The sequence below is a fragment of the Dromiciops gliroides genome, chromosome 4 (assembly GCF_019393635.1).
Source record: "Dromiciops gliroides isolate mDroGli1 chromosome 4, mDroGli1.pri, whole genome shotgun sequence".
NCBI lineage: Eukaryota > Metazoa > Chordata > Mammalia > Microbiotheria > Microbiotheriidae > Dromiciops > Dromiciops gliroides.
Window position 1 is genome coordinate 314,516,829 of NC_057864.1, and position 14,974 is coordinate 314,531,802.

At 34.8% G+C, this 14,974-nt stretch overlaps 1 protein-coding gene across 3 annotated transcripts in view; it reads left to right on the forward strand.

Moving 5' to 3' along the window:
- CASP8AP2 (caspase 8 associated protein 2) overlaps window positions 1-14,488 on the forward strand; it is a 41,897-nt gene extending 27,409 nt beyond the window's left edge. For 2 of the 3 annotated variants that reach the window (XM_044005340.1, XM_044005343.1), the window contains exons 7-11: window positions 5,296-7,463; window positions 8,393-11,468; window positions 12,275-12,374; window positions 12,745-12,797; window positions 13,782-14,488. In XM_044005340.1, coding sequence (XP_043861275.1) covers window positions 5,296-7,463; window positions 8,393-11,468; window positions 12,275-12,374; window positions 12,745-12,797; window positions 13,782-13,785 — 5,401 coding nt within the window. In that variant the 3' untranslated portion in view covers window positions 13,786-14,488. Of the gene's footprint in view, window positions 1-5,295; window positions 7,464-8,392; window positions 11,469-12,274; window positions 12,375-12,744; window positions 12,802-13,781 lie in introns of those variants that run through there. The other variant, XM_044005342.1, reaches the window with a different exon arrangement.
- The last annotated feature ends 486 nt before the right edge of the window (window positions 14,489-14,974 follow it).

Below are 14,974 nucleotides of genomic sequence, written 5' to 3' on the forward strand. Positions count from 1 at the left end.
GTATATGAGACCAGATTTGAACTCAGGTCTTCCTGAATCCAGGACTGGTGCTTTATCCTCTGTACCACCTAGCTGCCCTCAATACTAAACTCTTTAAACAAATATGCATAGTCAAGCAAAACAAATTCCCACATTAGAATATTTCCAAAAATCTATATCTACTTTTGCATCTTGAATCCATCACCTCTCTGTTAGGTGGTGGATAGCGTAGATCATCATCAATCCTCTTGGAGTTCTGGTTAGTCATTTCATCCATCAGAGTGCTTAAGCTTTTACATTGCTTTTGTTATTGTAGAAGTTGTTCTTCTAGTTCTGTTCATTTTACTTTGCATCAGTTCATATAAGTCTTTCTAGCTTTCCCTGAAACCATTCCTTTCATTTCTTATACACAGTAGTATTCTATGAGCTATACAATTTGTTCACCCATTTCCCAATTGATGAGTGCCCCATTAGTTGTCAGTTCTTTTCTTTTTTTTTTGTTTTTTGTTTTTTGTTTTTGTTTTTTTGTGAGGCAATTGGGGTTAAGTGACTTGCCCAGGGTCACACACCTAGTAAGTGTTAAGTGTCTGAGGCCAGATTTGAACTCAGGTACTCCTGACTCCGGGGCCAGTGCTCTATCCACTGCGCCACCTAGCTGCCCCAGTTCTTTTCTACTACAAAAAGAGATGCTAAAAACTTGTGTGTGTGTGTGTGTGTGTGTGTGTGTGTGTGTGGAGGGGGGGTGTCTATTTTTTTTTTCTTTGATTTATTTGGGGTATAGGCTGAGCAATACCCAGTGGTATTGCTGGGTCAACAGTTATGCCCAGGTTAGTGTCTTCCGGGGCATAGTTCCAAATTGCTTTCTGGAATGGCTGGACCAGTTCATAGCTCCACTAATAGTGCATCAGTGTGCTTGTTTTTCTGTAGCCCCCCTTCAACATTTATTATTTTTCATTTTTCTTTCTTTTCTTGACACATTTCCCAGTCAAATATATGTAAGGTAGAACTTTATCAGGGGAACTTGCTACAAAATTTTTCCTCCGGTTAGCTATTCTTTTTTGGGAGGGTTGGGGGGGGGGCAATGAGGGTTAAGTGACTTGACCAGGGTCACACATCCAGTAAGTGTCGTGTCTGAGGCCAGATTTGAACTTAGGTCCTCCTGAATCCAGGGCCAGTGCTTTATCCACTACACCACCTAGCTACCCCCTAGCTATTTCCTTTTTAATCTCAGGTTTATTGGTTTTGTTTGTGCAAAGACATTTTCTGTAATCGTAATTGTCTACTTTGTGCTCTGATTTGTTTTTGATGTGAAGTGTTGGTCTAAAACTGATTTCTACCAGACTGCTTCCTAGTTTTTCCAGAATTTTCATCAAATAGTGAGTCCTTGCCCAGAAGCTGGGGTCTTTCAGTTTACTGACAACTAGACTAGTATGTTTATTTCCTTCTCTGTTTTGTGTAACTCATCTGTTCAGCTGTTTGGCCTTCCCATTTTTTAAACAGCACTAAATCATTTGGATGATTATTTCTTTGTGGTGTGGTTTGAGATCTAGTACTGCTTATAGGTGTTATAGGTATCACCCTTCCCCTAATGCCATTCAAACAGTTCATCTAAATAAAATCTTCATGTTTATTATTTATTACTGTAACTCATATTCCATTGTACTCATTATGCTACAGTTTACTTGGTCATTCCCTGTTTGGCTTTTACCTTTTTTTTTTTAGACCTTACTGAAATTTTTAAGACCACAGTGCATTTTCTTGAGTATCTTTTATTTTTATTCCTGGGTTTGAGGTCTTTATAGGTTTGAGTTTTCAATACAGAGCTAAGAGAAATGTATAAATATTATTTTTTCAGGAAACATTTTGGCATTTGTATTCTTATTTAAAAGTAAATATGAAAATTTTCTGTTTTATTCCAGAGAGCTGACAATATTTTGAGACCTTAATGTAATATTCTTAGTGTTGTAGACTGTGTAAATACAAAACAACTTGGTATAGTGTTTTTATTTTGTGTAATTGGCTTCATCCTTTTTCTTCTGTTATCCCTGAGAAGACAGCCTTTGGGTTAGCATTCCCATTGCTCTCTTTTACTGCTTTTTCAATACTTCTCAGGTTCACTGTTTGTTCCTTTTTGTTTCAGGATATTCGGTGTTCTTTAAATTTTTTGCCTCAACCCTTAATCCCATTCCCTCTTGCCTCCTTTAAGATATTGGTCTAGCAGACTTCCCCTCTGTACCATCCCCTCTCTTCTACCTACAAACATGATTGTATGTCCTTAATGCTAAGGAAACATCCTTTGTCTTTTCTAATCTGCATAGTTACACTGACCCCCTCTTTTCATGTCTAAAATTCTAGAAAAAGTTATGTACACCCAGTTCAACTTTCTCAGCTTCTTGTAATCTGAATTCCAGCTATACTTTTCTCTTTAAATTGCTTTTTTTCTCCCAAAGGATGACCATTAACTTCCTAATTTGCAGACCCATTTATTGGCCTTTTTAAAAATTCTTTCTCGACACCTCTGCAGTACCTCAAAACTCTTTACTCCTACCTGTTTAATTTTCTTTGTTTTCCATGCCAATTTATTCTCTTAGTTGCTCTACCTCTCTAGTCTTTCTCTGCTTCACTGGCTTATTTTTCTTTTTGCACTTTCTTCTACTCCTTTTATCTCTAGATGAACAACTCTCAGATTTCTCCTCCTGACTTTTCTGAGCTCCAGACTTACAATTCTCAATGTCTACTGGATATCTATTTTGTACTGGTAGCAACTCACACTTAACATGTTCAGAAATTCTTTCCATGGTATTTATTTCTGCTTAGGATCATAGGATCACAGGATCATAGTTTTATAGCTAGAAGGGACCTCAGAGTGACTTGCCAAATGTCATTTGGGTAGCAGTCGTCTGAAGTGGGTGGGATTCACTCTCAGGTTCCCTGATTCCAGAATGAGTGTTCTTTCCATTGTACCATTCTGCCTCCTTACCTCTTTTCAACTCAGTCATCCATAATGTATACTTTGATGTTTATTGTGCTGCCATATGACTGCCTCAAGGTATAATGAGTTCTCCATTGCTAGAGGTCATCAGACCTAGGATGTTAGGCTGTTGTAGGTGGGATTCATGGTTTGGGTGGAATTTGGACTAGATGGCTTCCAAGTCCCTTCTAACTTTTTTAACCTATGGTGATTGAATCTTCTCACTTGTCTTATCTTGTCATCTGCAAAGTCATATTGATTTTGCCTCCACAATATTTCTCATAGCCAATCCTTTTCTTTTCACTGCTATCATCTTATTATGGATCCTCATTATCACTTGACCTGGACTATTTCAGTGGCCTTCTGTCAGGTCTACTTCCTTCCAGTCTCTTTTCCCTTTGGTTCACCTTTCATATTATAGCCAGATTTATTTTTCAATTTCATTTAAATTCAGCAAGTATTTATTAAGTGCCTGATATGCGCAGAGCACTGTTAGATGTTGACAGAGGTACAAATTTTAGCTCTCTGTATGAAATGTACAGTCTTGTAGGAAAATAATCTACACACAAATAACTACAATACATACATACATTCTTTAGAGTAGTATAGATGAATGTACATGGTGGGGTCTGAGTGAGATTTCTTTTTGAAAGGTGAATCAAGGGAAGCTTCATGAAGGGGTGGCATTTGAGTTGAGAATGGATAAGAATTCAGGCCAAAAAGGGGGATTTGATGACTTTGGCCCTACACAAAATACTTTTTGCCATTTGAATAAATTCCATACTAAACTGTCTTTCAAGGCTATCAGCTACCTGGTACCTTCTTACTTTTCTGTACTTAGGTTATATTACCATCCATAAGTTCAAGCTAACTTGAAATCATCACCATTCCTCCTATATATCTAGTGCTTTTCTGCCCCATAACATTATAACTTAACATATGTAGTTCCCTACTTCTGGAATCCCTTTATAATAATACTCCAACTTTTGAAATCCTACTTATCTTTCAGAGTTTAGCTCACATTTAACCTTTCCCAGGAACCCTTCTTTGATTTTTGCCAGTTAGTAATGATCTTTTCCATTTTTTCCTTATTTTTACCCCTTTAAAAATGTTTTAAGAGTCAGTGTTGCGTAATCCTGGCCTCAGATCCAGGAAGACCTAAGCTCAAGTCCCTCCTCTGATACATACTGGCTGTATGGTGGTAGGTGTGGGGACCAACAAGTCACTTAACCTCTCAGTGCTCTGAGCAGGTTGCTGAAGTGATAAGCTGCATGGATAGAGAAGGAGTTTCTTCATCTCAGAGTTCTCCTTATCAATTAAACCACAGGTTTGCCCCCAGTTTAAATATGTTCTGTTGATATTCTTTTTTCTACGTTACTATAATTTCCCAGTAATTTACTTCCTATTTCCCATCCACTCCCAAACCTCCACCCCCAACTCCAAAACCTTGTAACAAATCACATACTGGCCCTGTCTGAAAAGATATGCTTTATTCTGCACCTATACCACCTCTCTCAAGGCAGCCGGAAGATGTGTTTCATTGTCAGGTCCTCTGTAGTCAGTTGGTCACTGCAGTAATCAGAGTTCTGAAGTCTTTCAATGTTGTTTTCACTTACATTATTGTGGTTGTCACATAAATAATTTCCTTTGTGGTACTTAGTTATATAACTGTTATTACAATGTAATGATCTTTTCTTCCTCTGACCTCACATAGCACTCATACTGTTATTGTATTCTGTTTGGTTGCATAATTATTTTATATTTACTGCATGTATTTATATGCGTGATATTCACCTTGCTGGATTGTGAGCTCCATCAGAGTAGGGTCCCTATCTTAATTATATCTCAGTTCCAAGTATTGGTTTTGAACATGCCAGGTGCTTAATACATGGTTTTTGAATGAATGTCACTGATGACCATCAGAGTTCCATTAAATCTGTTCTTTTACTTGGAGCTGGGAGTAGGGGTGAATAGGTGCAAGGAAAGTGCATACCTCATGCTACAGTAGAAGTAAAACTAAGGCTTTTATATGCAAAATAGGAAGGTAGAAGTATAAACACAGTACTTCTGGCTGCTGGGGAAAGATCGAGACCGAGGATCTTTGCAGCAAATTGGAAGGAAGGAAAGTTAAGAGGAAAGACAGAGCTGCATGATTTGAAAACTGGCACATACAGTTAAATATTGTATTCTCTTAACCAAAGAAAAATAGTCTTTGCTAATTCAGTGAACAGAGAGCTAGTCTAAAAGCCAAAAATCTATTGTTCAGTTACAGCTAGTAATTTGTATGAAATATGATGTATATACATGTAATTTCTCTCTTCTAATTATCTCTATTTTCTAAACAGACTTTCAGAATTTCCACATTTTCGAAATAATCACTCAAGAATCAACCCTTCAGGATCAACAAATTCAAGATCCTCAGATACAGCCAAAACAAAAGATCCTAAATTCAGATCTCCACGTTTAGATGATAGTCCCAAGGCTGATCAGAGAGTGAAAAATGACTCTTCCAAAGATGTACATCATAGCACTTTATCACCAAACCAGGAAAAAGAAGTTAAGTCACACTGTGAAAAAAGAAGCACTTCACATTTACCTACATCTGCTGAAAAACGTTACAATGGTGGTATTTGGTCAAATCAGCATAATCAGGTCACAGAGGATAGTCCAGATGATGATAGTAAAAGAGGAAGAAAAGAAGTAAAAAATTGTGAACAATATAATAGAGGAGCTGATAAAATAAGAAAAGACTTATTTCACAGTAGCAGTGGAAATGGAGAAAAGAGAAACATAGATGTTGATCGAAGGCCCCAAGGTTCTCATGATAAATGTGGTAAAATTGAGCCAAAGCCACAAAATAAAAATTCAAAGTTGAAAAGCAGCCCAGATTCAGATTATCGAAGTGACCGGATTAACTCCTCCTTGGAGAAGGAGGCACCTAAAGGAAGATCACATACTCGAGTAGAATCCCAGAGTGACAAAAGACTAGAAAGGCAAAGTGAAAGGTCACAACACTTAAATAGAAAAGAATCTAGGTCATATGACAAAGATGATAGAAAAGTTGATCCAAAATCCAAATTGGTAGGAAAGGATCATGAACAGTGGAGAAGATTTGAAAGAGTACCCCCTCCCCATTCATGGAATGAAACGGCAAGAAGTTTTCATAAATCAGTTAAACCCCATTTGGAAGATAGAAGAGGAAGGGAAACAGAATTTAAAAGAGACAGAAATATAAGTGATTATGGATTTCAAGACAGAAGATCTCCACCTTCTGTTTCAAGCAGTAGGACACACAAATACTTTGACTCCAAGGAAGATGATACTAAATACCATACATATTCAAAAACAGAAAGGCACAGAACTGAAGATAAAAGGAAAAGAGAGAAAGAAAGCCATGAAAGTAGACATACCCGATATGAAAGAAAAATGCCCATGGAACATTTACAAAAGACTGAAAAAGAAATTAGGAAAACTAATGTTAATTCAAAGAGAAGGAATGAACAAAATGAGAAAGATGAAGTTTCAAAAGTTGAAGAAATTTCTGAAGGAAAAGATAGGAAAGAACTTAAGAAAGTTGAAAACGGCCAGAATGAAACAAAAAGTAACCTAAAATTAAGTTTTATGGAAAAATTAAATTTAACTCTTTCCCCTGCTAAAAAGCAATGTCTGGGGCAGAAAGATAAAATAAATGAGACCCATAAATCCAGCGATTCACATGCTTCTGAAATTTCAGGACAGGCAAAACCAGTGAAACTAGTGTCTATGAATATTGATCATAAAGAAGACACCCAGTCACGGTTACCAGAACAAAATGATGTTACACCAGCAGGCTCCAAATCCAAAGACATCATTTCTGAAAACAAAATAAAGAATGCAAATGATTCTTTAGTAAAATCTGTTGGGGACAATGTGCCTTGTGACTTGGCTGTTTCTAGTAAAGAATCGCTACTTAAGCCACAAATGGAAACAATTAATGATAACGCAGCTCCTTTTTTAATGGATGTATTAGAAGTTCCTTGCAGCTTTGGCTTGGAATTGGAAAATATAAGCAATGATGAATTAGACTCCTCTACTGTTTCTGAAAATATTAATAGTATTAAGTCAGACCCTTCAGTGGAGGTGAGTGATACTGGTAAGAGCAGTCTAAAGCTTCCTACCGGGAAACAGCCCATTGTTCCAACACTCTCATCAAAGAATGGTGACTCTAAGTCTGAGCCACCTGTTGAAACCATACCTCTTGTTGAGAATAATGCCTGTAATGTGGAACTGTGTTTATCCAAGCAAAACTTAGACTCTTATCTTCAAATGAGTATGATAGACAGTAGAATAGAAGCTGGAGAAACAAACTCAGGGTACCATGATGATGAAAATTCTGTTTTGAGCATTGATCTCAATCATATGAGACCTATTCCAAATGTCATCAGTCCACTGAATAGTCCAATTCGTCCTGCAGCTAAAATTCTAAGGATGGAAAGCCCAGGCAGAGCTCCAGTGTTAAAAAACAACTATAAGGGTAATTGTTTATTTTGTCTTGCTATATTTTAAAAAATGTAAACTGCATAAACATGAAGAATTGGTATTTTCCAGCATGCAGAGTTGGGAAGACTTTAGTTAAAGTGCAGCCTCTGAAACATACTGGCTCTGTGACTCTGGGCAAGTCACTTGACCCCTCTCATCCTCAGTTTCCTCAGCTGTAAAACAAAGAGATTGGATTAGCTCTGGATCTATAGTCCTTTTATCCTAGTTATGTGCTTTCTGTCACATAGCTTGTGTCAAAGGTGATAGGATTTGAACTCATTTCTTCCTGTCACCTATACTGCCTCCATTTATTTCCTCTGAGTCTAAACCACCTCCCTGCCCTCATCTCTTCACCATCATCCCTTTTACTCTTTTTTTGGGTTGTTTTGCTGTTAAGTGTGTTAATTTTCAAAGTCTTTCTTGGTACTTGAGCCAGGAGTGGGAACTTCTTATCTCTTTTCCTTTAAGTTGCAGTATAGGAAAAACAGGCAACACATAAAATAAGAGAACACAGATAACAAGGATGTGACAGGGGAGTTAAGTAGGTATAAAGTATAAATGCTAATGTCACCAAGGAATTAAAGGCAAAATATGCCAAAGATTAATCAAGTTGTGGATGATGGGCTTACAAATAACAAGTAATTACATAAACTATAGAGTCACTTAATTGAATATTTGTTAACGTACTTGTGTGCAAAGCACTTTCTACTAGCCCCAGTGGCTAATGAATAGCACATTTTTATGCTCCTAAAGATCAGTGATATGTACTAAATAAATAGATAAATCCTGGTTTTTAAAAAATGTTGGGAAATGACTAAATATTTCTTAATTTTTAAAACTACTGATATATAGTACTAATTTTTAAAACTACTGATATATTAGGCTACTGATATTAAAATGTTTTTTAAACTTTTTTTCAAATAGATTTGGTTCCAGCAAACATGGTTAACCCTCCTCCCTCTAAGAATTTATCAAATGAACTCAACAAAGAAAATCAAAAACCACTTTGCAAACCTGATAAATGTTCAGAAGTCAACCCCCATACAGATTTGTCTTCAGATGAACTTGAAGAAGGAGAAATTGTAAGTGATAGTGAAAGATCTAAACCACAAAGAAATTTTGAAAATAATAAAAATGCCAAACCGAGAACTTCTGCTGAAGTACAGAGCACAAATAATAGTCCCCAAATCAGAAAACCTAGTACTACACATTTGGATGAAGGCACTGGAAATAAAGTTTCTGTCAAAGTCCATCAAATCAAGAACAAAAAGGATAAACTATCAAATGATTCTACTAAGTTTTCAAAGACAGAAAATAAAACAAAAACAGTGAGTACTTCTTGCCTGGAAAAAATAGTTCAGATTATTGTTGAGCCCTCTTCTGTTCAAGAGGTTATGCAGATGCTAAAAGTTATAAGAAAACATGTTAGGAAAAATTATATGAAGTTCAAGATAAAATTTTCACTACAACAATTTCAACGGATTATTGAATCTGCAATTTTGAATTTTACATCACTGATTAAATACTTGAATTTATCTAAAATCTCTAAGTCAGTGGATACTTTGCAACAGAGTCTCTGTGATGTTATAGAATCTAAACTTAGGCAGGTTAAAAAGAATGGCATAGTTAATCGTTTATTTGAACAGCAGTTGCCAGATATGAAAAAGAAGTTGTGGAAGTTTGTAGAAGAACAACTGGATTACTTGTTTTCAAAACTGAAGAAGATTTTGATAAAGTTCTGTGATTCCATAAGTTTGGGAAGTGACAGTGATGAAGGAAAGCTTGACATGGCAAATAAAGATAAAACAAAATACTCAGTTAATCAGCATGAGAATGTAGATCGTTCTAATAAAGGATCTTTGAAAGTCAGATCTCAAAGAACAGAGCAGTCAGTCAACCACAGATCACTGCTGGGATGTCAGAAACCTGAAAAAAACTATTATCAAGATAAAAAAATCCCCAAACCCAATGCAATCAAACAAAATACCGAAAAATGTTTAAATACCTCTATAGACAATAAAAAGGACTCTCCATGCAGAGTATCGTCTATAGAACAAAATGAATTTCAAAGTACTCTAATTTCCACAAAAACTACTGAAAACACAATTGAAGGTGTGGAGACAGCCAAAAACTTGCATAAGAAAGTAGAACATAGTTTTGAAATTCTTACAGAGCAACAGGCATCTAGTCTGACTTTTAATCTAGTGAGTGATGCCCAGATGGGGGAAATATTTAAAAGTTTGTTGCAAGGTTCTGATCTTTTGGATCAAAGTGTTAACTGTATTGAAAAGTGTCAGTGGGAACTGAAGACACCAGAAAAACATCCTTCAGAGAGTCAGAAGAATGAACTTATCCCAGCCTGTCACATAGAAGAAGTTTCAGGAGTGTCTTCCCCAAGTCTTAAAACAATTGTGGATCTAAATTGGTCTTCCTCATCATCTGAAAAGACTCCATCTCTTTCATCCAGACTTCAGTTGCCAGTTCATCCTGATGTGCTAGATGAAAGTTGTATGTTTGAGGTTTCTACTTGTGTAGCTTTGAGTAAAGAGAATGCATGTAATTCAGAAAAGAGTAAATCCTGCATTTCTTCAATTCTTCTTGAAGATTTAGCAGTCTCTCTAACTGTACCATCACCTCTGAAGTCAGATGGTCATCTTAGTTTTCTAAAGCCTGAAACTTCATCTTGTTCAACTCCTGAAGAAGTTATCAGTGCCCATTTTAGTGAAGATGCACTACTTGAAGAAGAAGATGCTACTGAACAAGATATCCATTTAGCTTTAGAGTCTGATAATTCAAGCAGTAGATCAAGCTGTTCGTCATCATGGACAAGCAGGTCTGTTGTTCCTGGCTTTCAGTATCATCCTAATTTACCCATGCAAGCTGTTATAATGGAGAAATCCAATGATCATTTCATTGTTAAAATCCGACATGCAGTACCACCTTCCTCATCAGGTCTTGACCAAAATAAAACAAGTGAACAATCTGTGTTGTCTTTACATGAAGTGAAGAAAGAAACCAGTGGAACGGTAGAAAAAAGTATCCCTTGTCAGAACTCTACAATTCAGTCTGTGGAAGAATCAGAAAATTCTAAGAGAAATGTAAATACTGATAATTTGGCTAATCAGGATCACAGTTCTATTGTACAAACACAAGTTCCTGATATATATGAATTATTTAAATCAGATAAAGTAGATCACAAAAGTGAAGTTATAGGTGACTGTTTTGAATTGAATCAAATGTGGGAATCAAAGGTTCCTGAAAGCATCAAAGAATTGTCTGCAATTGTGGAAGTTCCACAACATGTAGAATGTAGTCTTGAGAGCTCATACATAGACTTAACAAATTCTTCCACTGAGATTGAAAACCTAGGGAAACTTGCAACAGATTCTATTTTAAATATTGATCAATTGGAATGTCCAGCAGACAAATTGGATCAAGATAGAATTACAGATGAGCCTTTACAGCATGCTGCTAAAGATATATTCATTGATTTGACAGAAGAGACTTCAAATGATAGTAAAGTAAATGAGAGTGAGTCTGCTTTGCCTGTGACAAATTTAGATGAAGATCATAATAAAAAAGAAAAGAAACATATGACAAATGAACCTATGGAATGTGTTGTTGAGAGCACATGTATTGATTTGACAGTAGATCCTCCCAGTGAGAGTATATTAAGTAAAGATAATATTAGATTAGACTCTACATTAAATTGTGATCATTTGGAATGTGATGAAGTTTCAGAAAATGTGCAGAAAAAGCGAAAAAACCATTCTGATCTAAATGATTCCACTAAAAAAAAACCAAGAATTGAAACAAAATTATCCAGTGGAGAAAAAAAAAGTACTGAAAGTTCTGAAGAGAGTGATGGGGCTCACCAAAAGACATGTGATAAGAAAAAAGCAATTACAAATGCCTCATCATCAACTTTTCCCTCTCCTACAAGTCTTTCAGCAAAGAATGTTATTAAAAAAAAGGGAGAAGTTGTGATTTCATGGACAAGGTAAGATGTCCTATGTGATATGTTAATATGTGTATTTTTTAAACATGTATTTTCAGAGATTGGGAATTCTTAACCATACAATTAATGTAATTGGGGAGGGGGAACCATGCCATTTTACTTTTCTCACAGTTGAGGAATAGACTTCTGAAGGAGTCAGTACTATACCTAAAGTAGGCAGAGTAGTAGATTTATACCAGTGACTAATCCATTCCTCTACTTTGGATCGGCTTATTGTCAGGTCATTTATTTTAAGGGGTAAAACTGCTAGAATTTATCACTGAATTATTCTTCAAATGTGAGTGCCTGTGTTTCAGTTGCAGCTAATGGTGGACCTCAAAGTACTACACATTTGTAAACTCATATATTTGTTCTGAATTATGAAATTTAAAAAGAAGACAATTGTTCTTTTTTACAACATAAGAATTATATTGACATTTTCTAGTACTTTAAGGTTTATGGAATGCTTTTTACATATATTATCTCATTGATTCTCACAGCAACCTCCTAAGGCAGATGCTATTATTATCTTTATTTTACAGATGAAGAAAGTGAAGATGACAGGTTAAGTTACTTTCTCAGGGTCATACAACTAGCTAAATCATTTTTGTTAGAGCATGAGTTCCTATGTATAGTAGTAAATTTTCTCATGCAATTTTCTATTATTTGGGGAAATTAGAATGTCTGTAGAATGCTAACTTACATTCCTAGAACCTAGAGCTATGTACACATACATCTTTAATTCATTATATTGGTAGTATTCCTTTGATCTGATGTATATGAGCTAAATAATATTTTTTTCCCCTCAGAGATGATGACAGAGAAATACTGTTGGAGTGTCAGAAAAGAAGACCATCAGCAAAAACTTTTACTTTCCTAGCCACTAAGTTGAATAAAAGCCCAAATCAGGTATTTCAAACTTTGTTCTTATCGTATCTCATTAATTCTGTGACCATAAGTGCACAAATCTACATTTATTAATTACAAGCCATCATTTGACCTTACTATTAATAATTTTACTGCCATCTTATATTGATAACACTTTATGGTTTCACAAAACACTACCCACATATAGTATCTCATCTGATCCTCTCTGATACTCTGGAAATCAATGAAGCAATTAGTTTTATTTTCATTTTGCAAATGAGATAATTCATGCCAATATAATAAATGTCTAACTTAGAGACAAAATCATGGCATCTTATGAAGTTTTACTAAAAATTGATATTGAAATTTTTATTGAAATCTTGAGTATTAAAATGCTTTTTTCATTTTTTAGGTTTCAGAAAGATTCCAGCAATTAATGAAGCTCTTTGAAAAATCAAAATGCAGGTAGTTAATGCTTCTTGACATAGTCCTCAGACTGAGTTGTTCAGCAGTTTGTCTCTTCAGTGACTGGCTTGCTACATAAATTTCCAAAAGTAACTTAGAAACTTCCAAAAGTAGTTGGTCAGACACATGGCCTACAACATTCTCAAGTGGGGTCTGAATCACATTAAAATGTAATTGGGAAATATTTAATAAAACAAATAAAAAGAAAATAAAACATAGATAATAAAGCATTTAAAAACTAAATCAATATTTAGGTTACAAGGAACCTTATGTATGGATTTCAAATAGAAGTGGATAAAGATAGAGCCAGGGTGACATGGATTTAAGTGCTACTTCTCATATACACTGACTATCTGACTCTGGCCAATTGACTTTAAGTTCATAATGCCCCATGAAATTCTCTAAGACTGTAAAGTAGTAGAAGAGATGGAGATCTGTATTAGGACAGTGAGTTTTCTCTCCAAGGAGTTCCCCACACCAATAAAATTACAGGTCTGACCAAAAAATTATTTTGAAAATGTCTCTTGACCTTTGAGTTTTCATTATTAGTTAGTTAGATGTTATGTGAAAGTACATATTCCATTCAATTATAAACATATAATGTTTGTTAAAGTATTTTTCTTTAATTGATGTGCATTATATAGAAAAATATAGTTATGATATTTCAGTTTTAACTGGTTTCATATTTTAGACTTAATTTGGCTATAGTTGGGCTGTTATGATACTTTATTCTTAATGCATTATTACGAGTTTAGACTGGCTTATATTATTTTCTCAAATACTGTTAGTCTCATTATAGTATCTTGGTGACAATAGAGTAAAACATTTTTAAAAATTATAGATATTTACACAAATCCTAAATGTAATGCCATTATTTAAGTTATCTATTATCCATTATCCATCTATTCAAAAGAGCCACCCTTTAAGAAACTTGAGTATCAGAAACATAGAATAATAATATTTAGCCTCTTCCTTGCTTTGCAGATAATTTGCTGAATTCCTTGGAGTCATAATTGATACTTTGTACTACATGGAAGTTCAGAATCTTTGTATTTTTAATAAATCTACTTTTTTAAAAAGTAGGTTTTAATTCTTCTGTGGCATTTCTATATTGTTTTCATTCACTGACTGATTCGCTTCGATTTTTTAGTTATTTGAACAGCAAATAAATCTGATAAAAATCAGCCTGCTATTTTTTCATGGTTCTAGCTGAATAATTTACATGTTTTTGTGGTATAGTTAGTTTCTAACTTGTTAAGATGTCCATGTATGTATGAAAATATAAGCACCATCACTTTGATTGTATAAGTTTGCCTTTGATTTTTCAAAATAATACATCTGAAACTCCAACCCACCACCCCCAGTTTCATGGGGTTTGGTTTTTTAACTTAACAAATATATTTATAGTTTTCATATCAGTTTTTTCATGCTTCTGCTTATATCTCTTCTTACTTTGGTACATTGTAAAAACACTTTAAAATGTTTTTGTAAATATGTATAAATTCATGTATGGATGTATAAAAAACCCTTATTTTGTGAGTAAGTGTATATGTGTGTGTGCGCGCGTGCGTGTGTGTATGTGTGTACATATATATATATATATATACATATATGGCTTTGCCTAGCCAAAGATTTTTAACTGTACAAATTTTTTTTGTATAATTTAAGTTTGATTACTGTAACAGTAATGTGACAAAATAAAACTTGGAAAGTTGTTTGAGTTTTTATTACTGATTCCTTTAGAATGTTTACACAGTTTCTCTATGAATTTTGATACATTTTGTACAAAATGGTTTAATGATAAAATATTACATTATATATTTGTGCTACAATTTTTAGCCATTCCCAATAAGAGGATACCTCATTAGTTTCCAATTATGGACTACCACAAAAAAGAACTTCTATAAATATTTTTGTACATATGGTTTCTTTTTTCCTTTTTGATTTCTTTGGACCATAGGCCCTTTAGTGCTATATCTGGATCAGAGGGTATGCATAGGATGGTAACTTTCTGGGCAAAGTTCCAAATTGCTTTCCAGAATAATGACACCAATTCATAGCTCTACCAATAGTGCACTAATAGTGTCCCCTTTCCTCCCCCTTTGTCATTTTCCTTGTTTGTCATCTTTATAAGTCTGATAGGTGAGGTAGAACCTCAAAATTGCTTTAATTTGTAT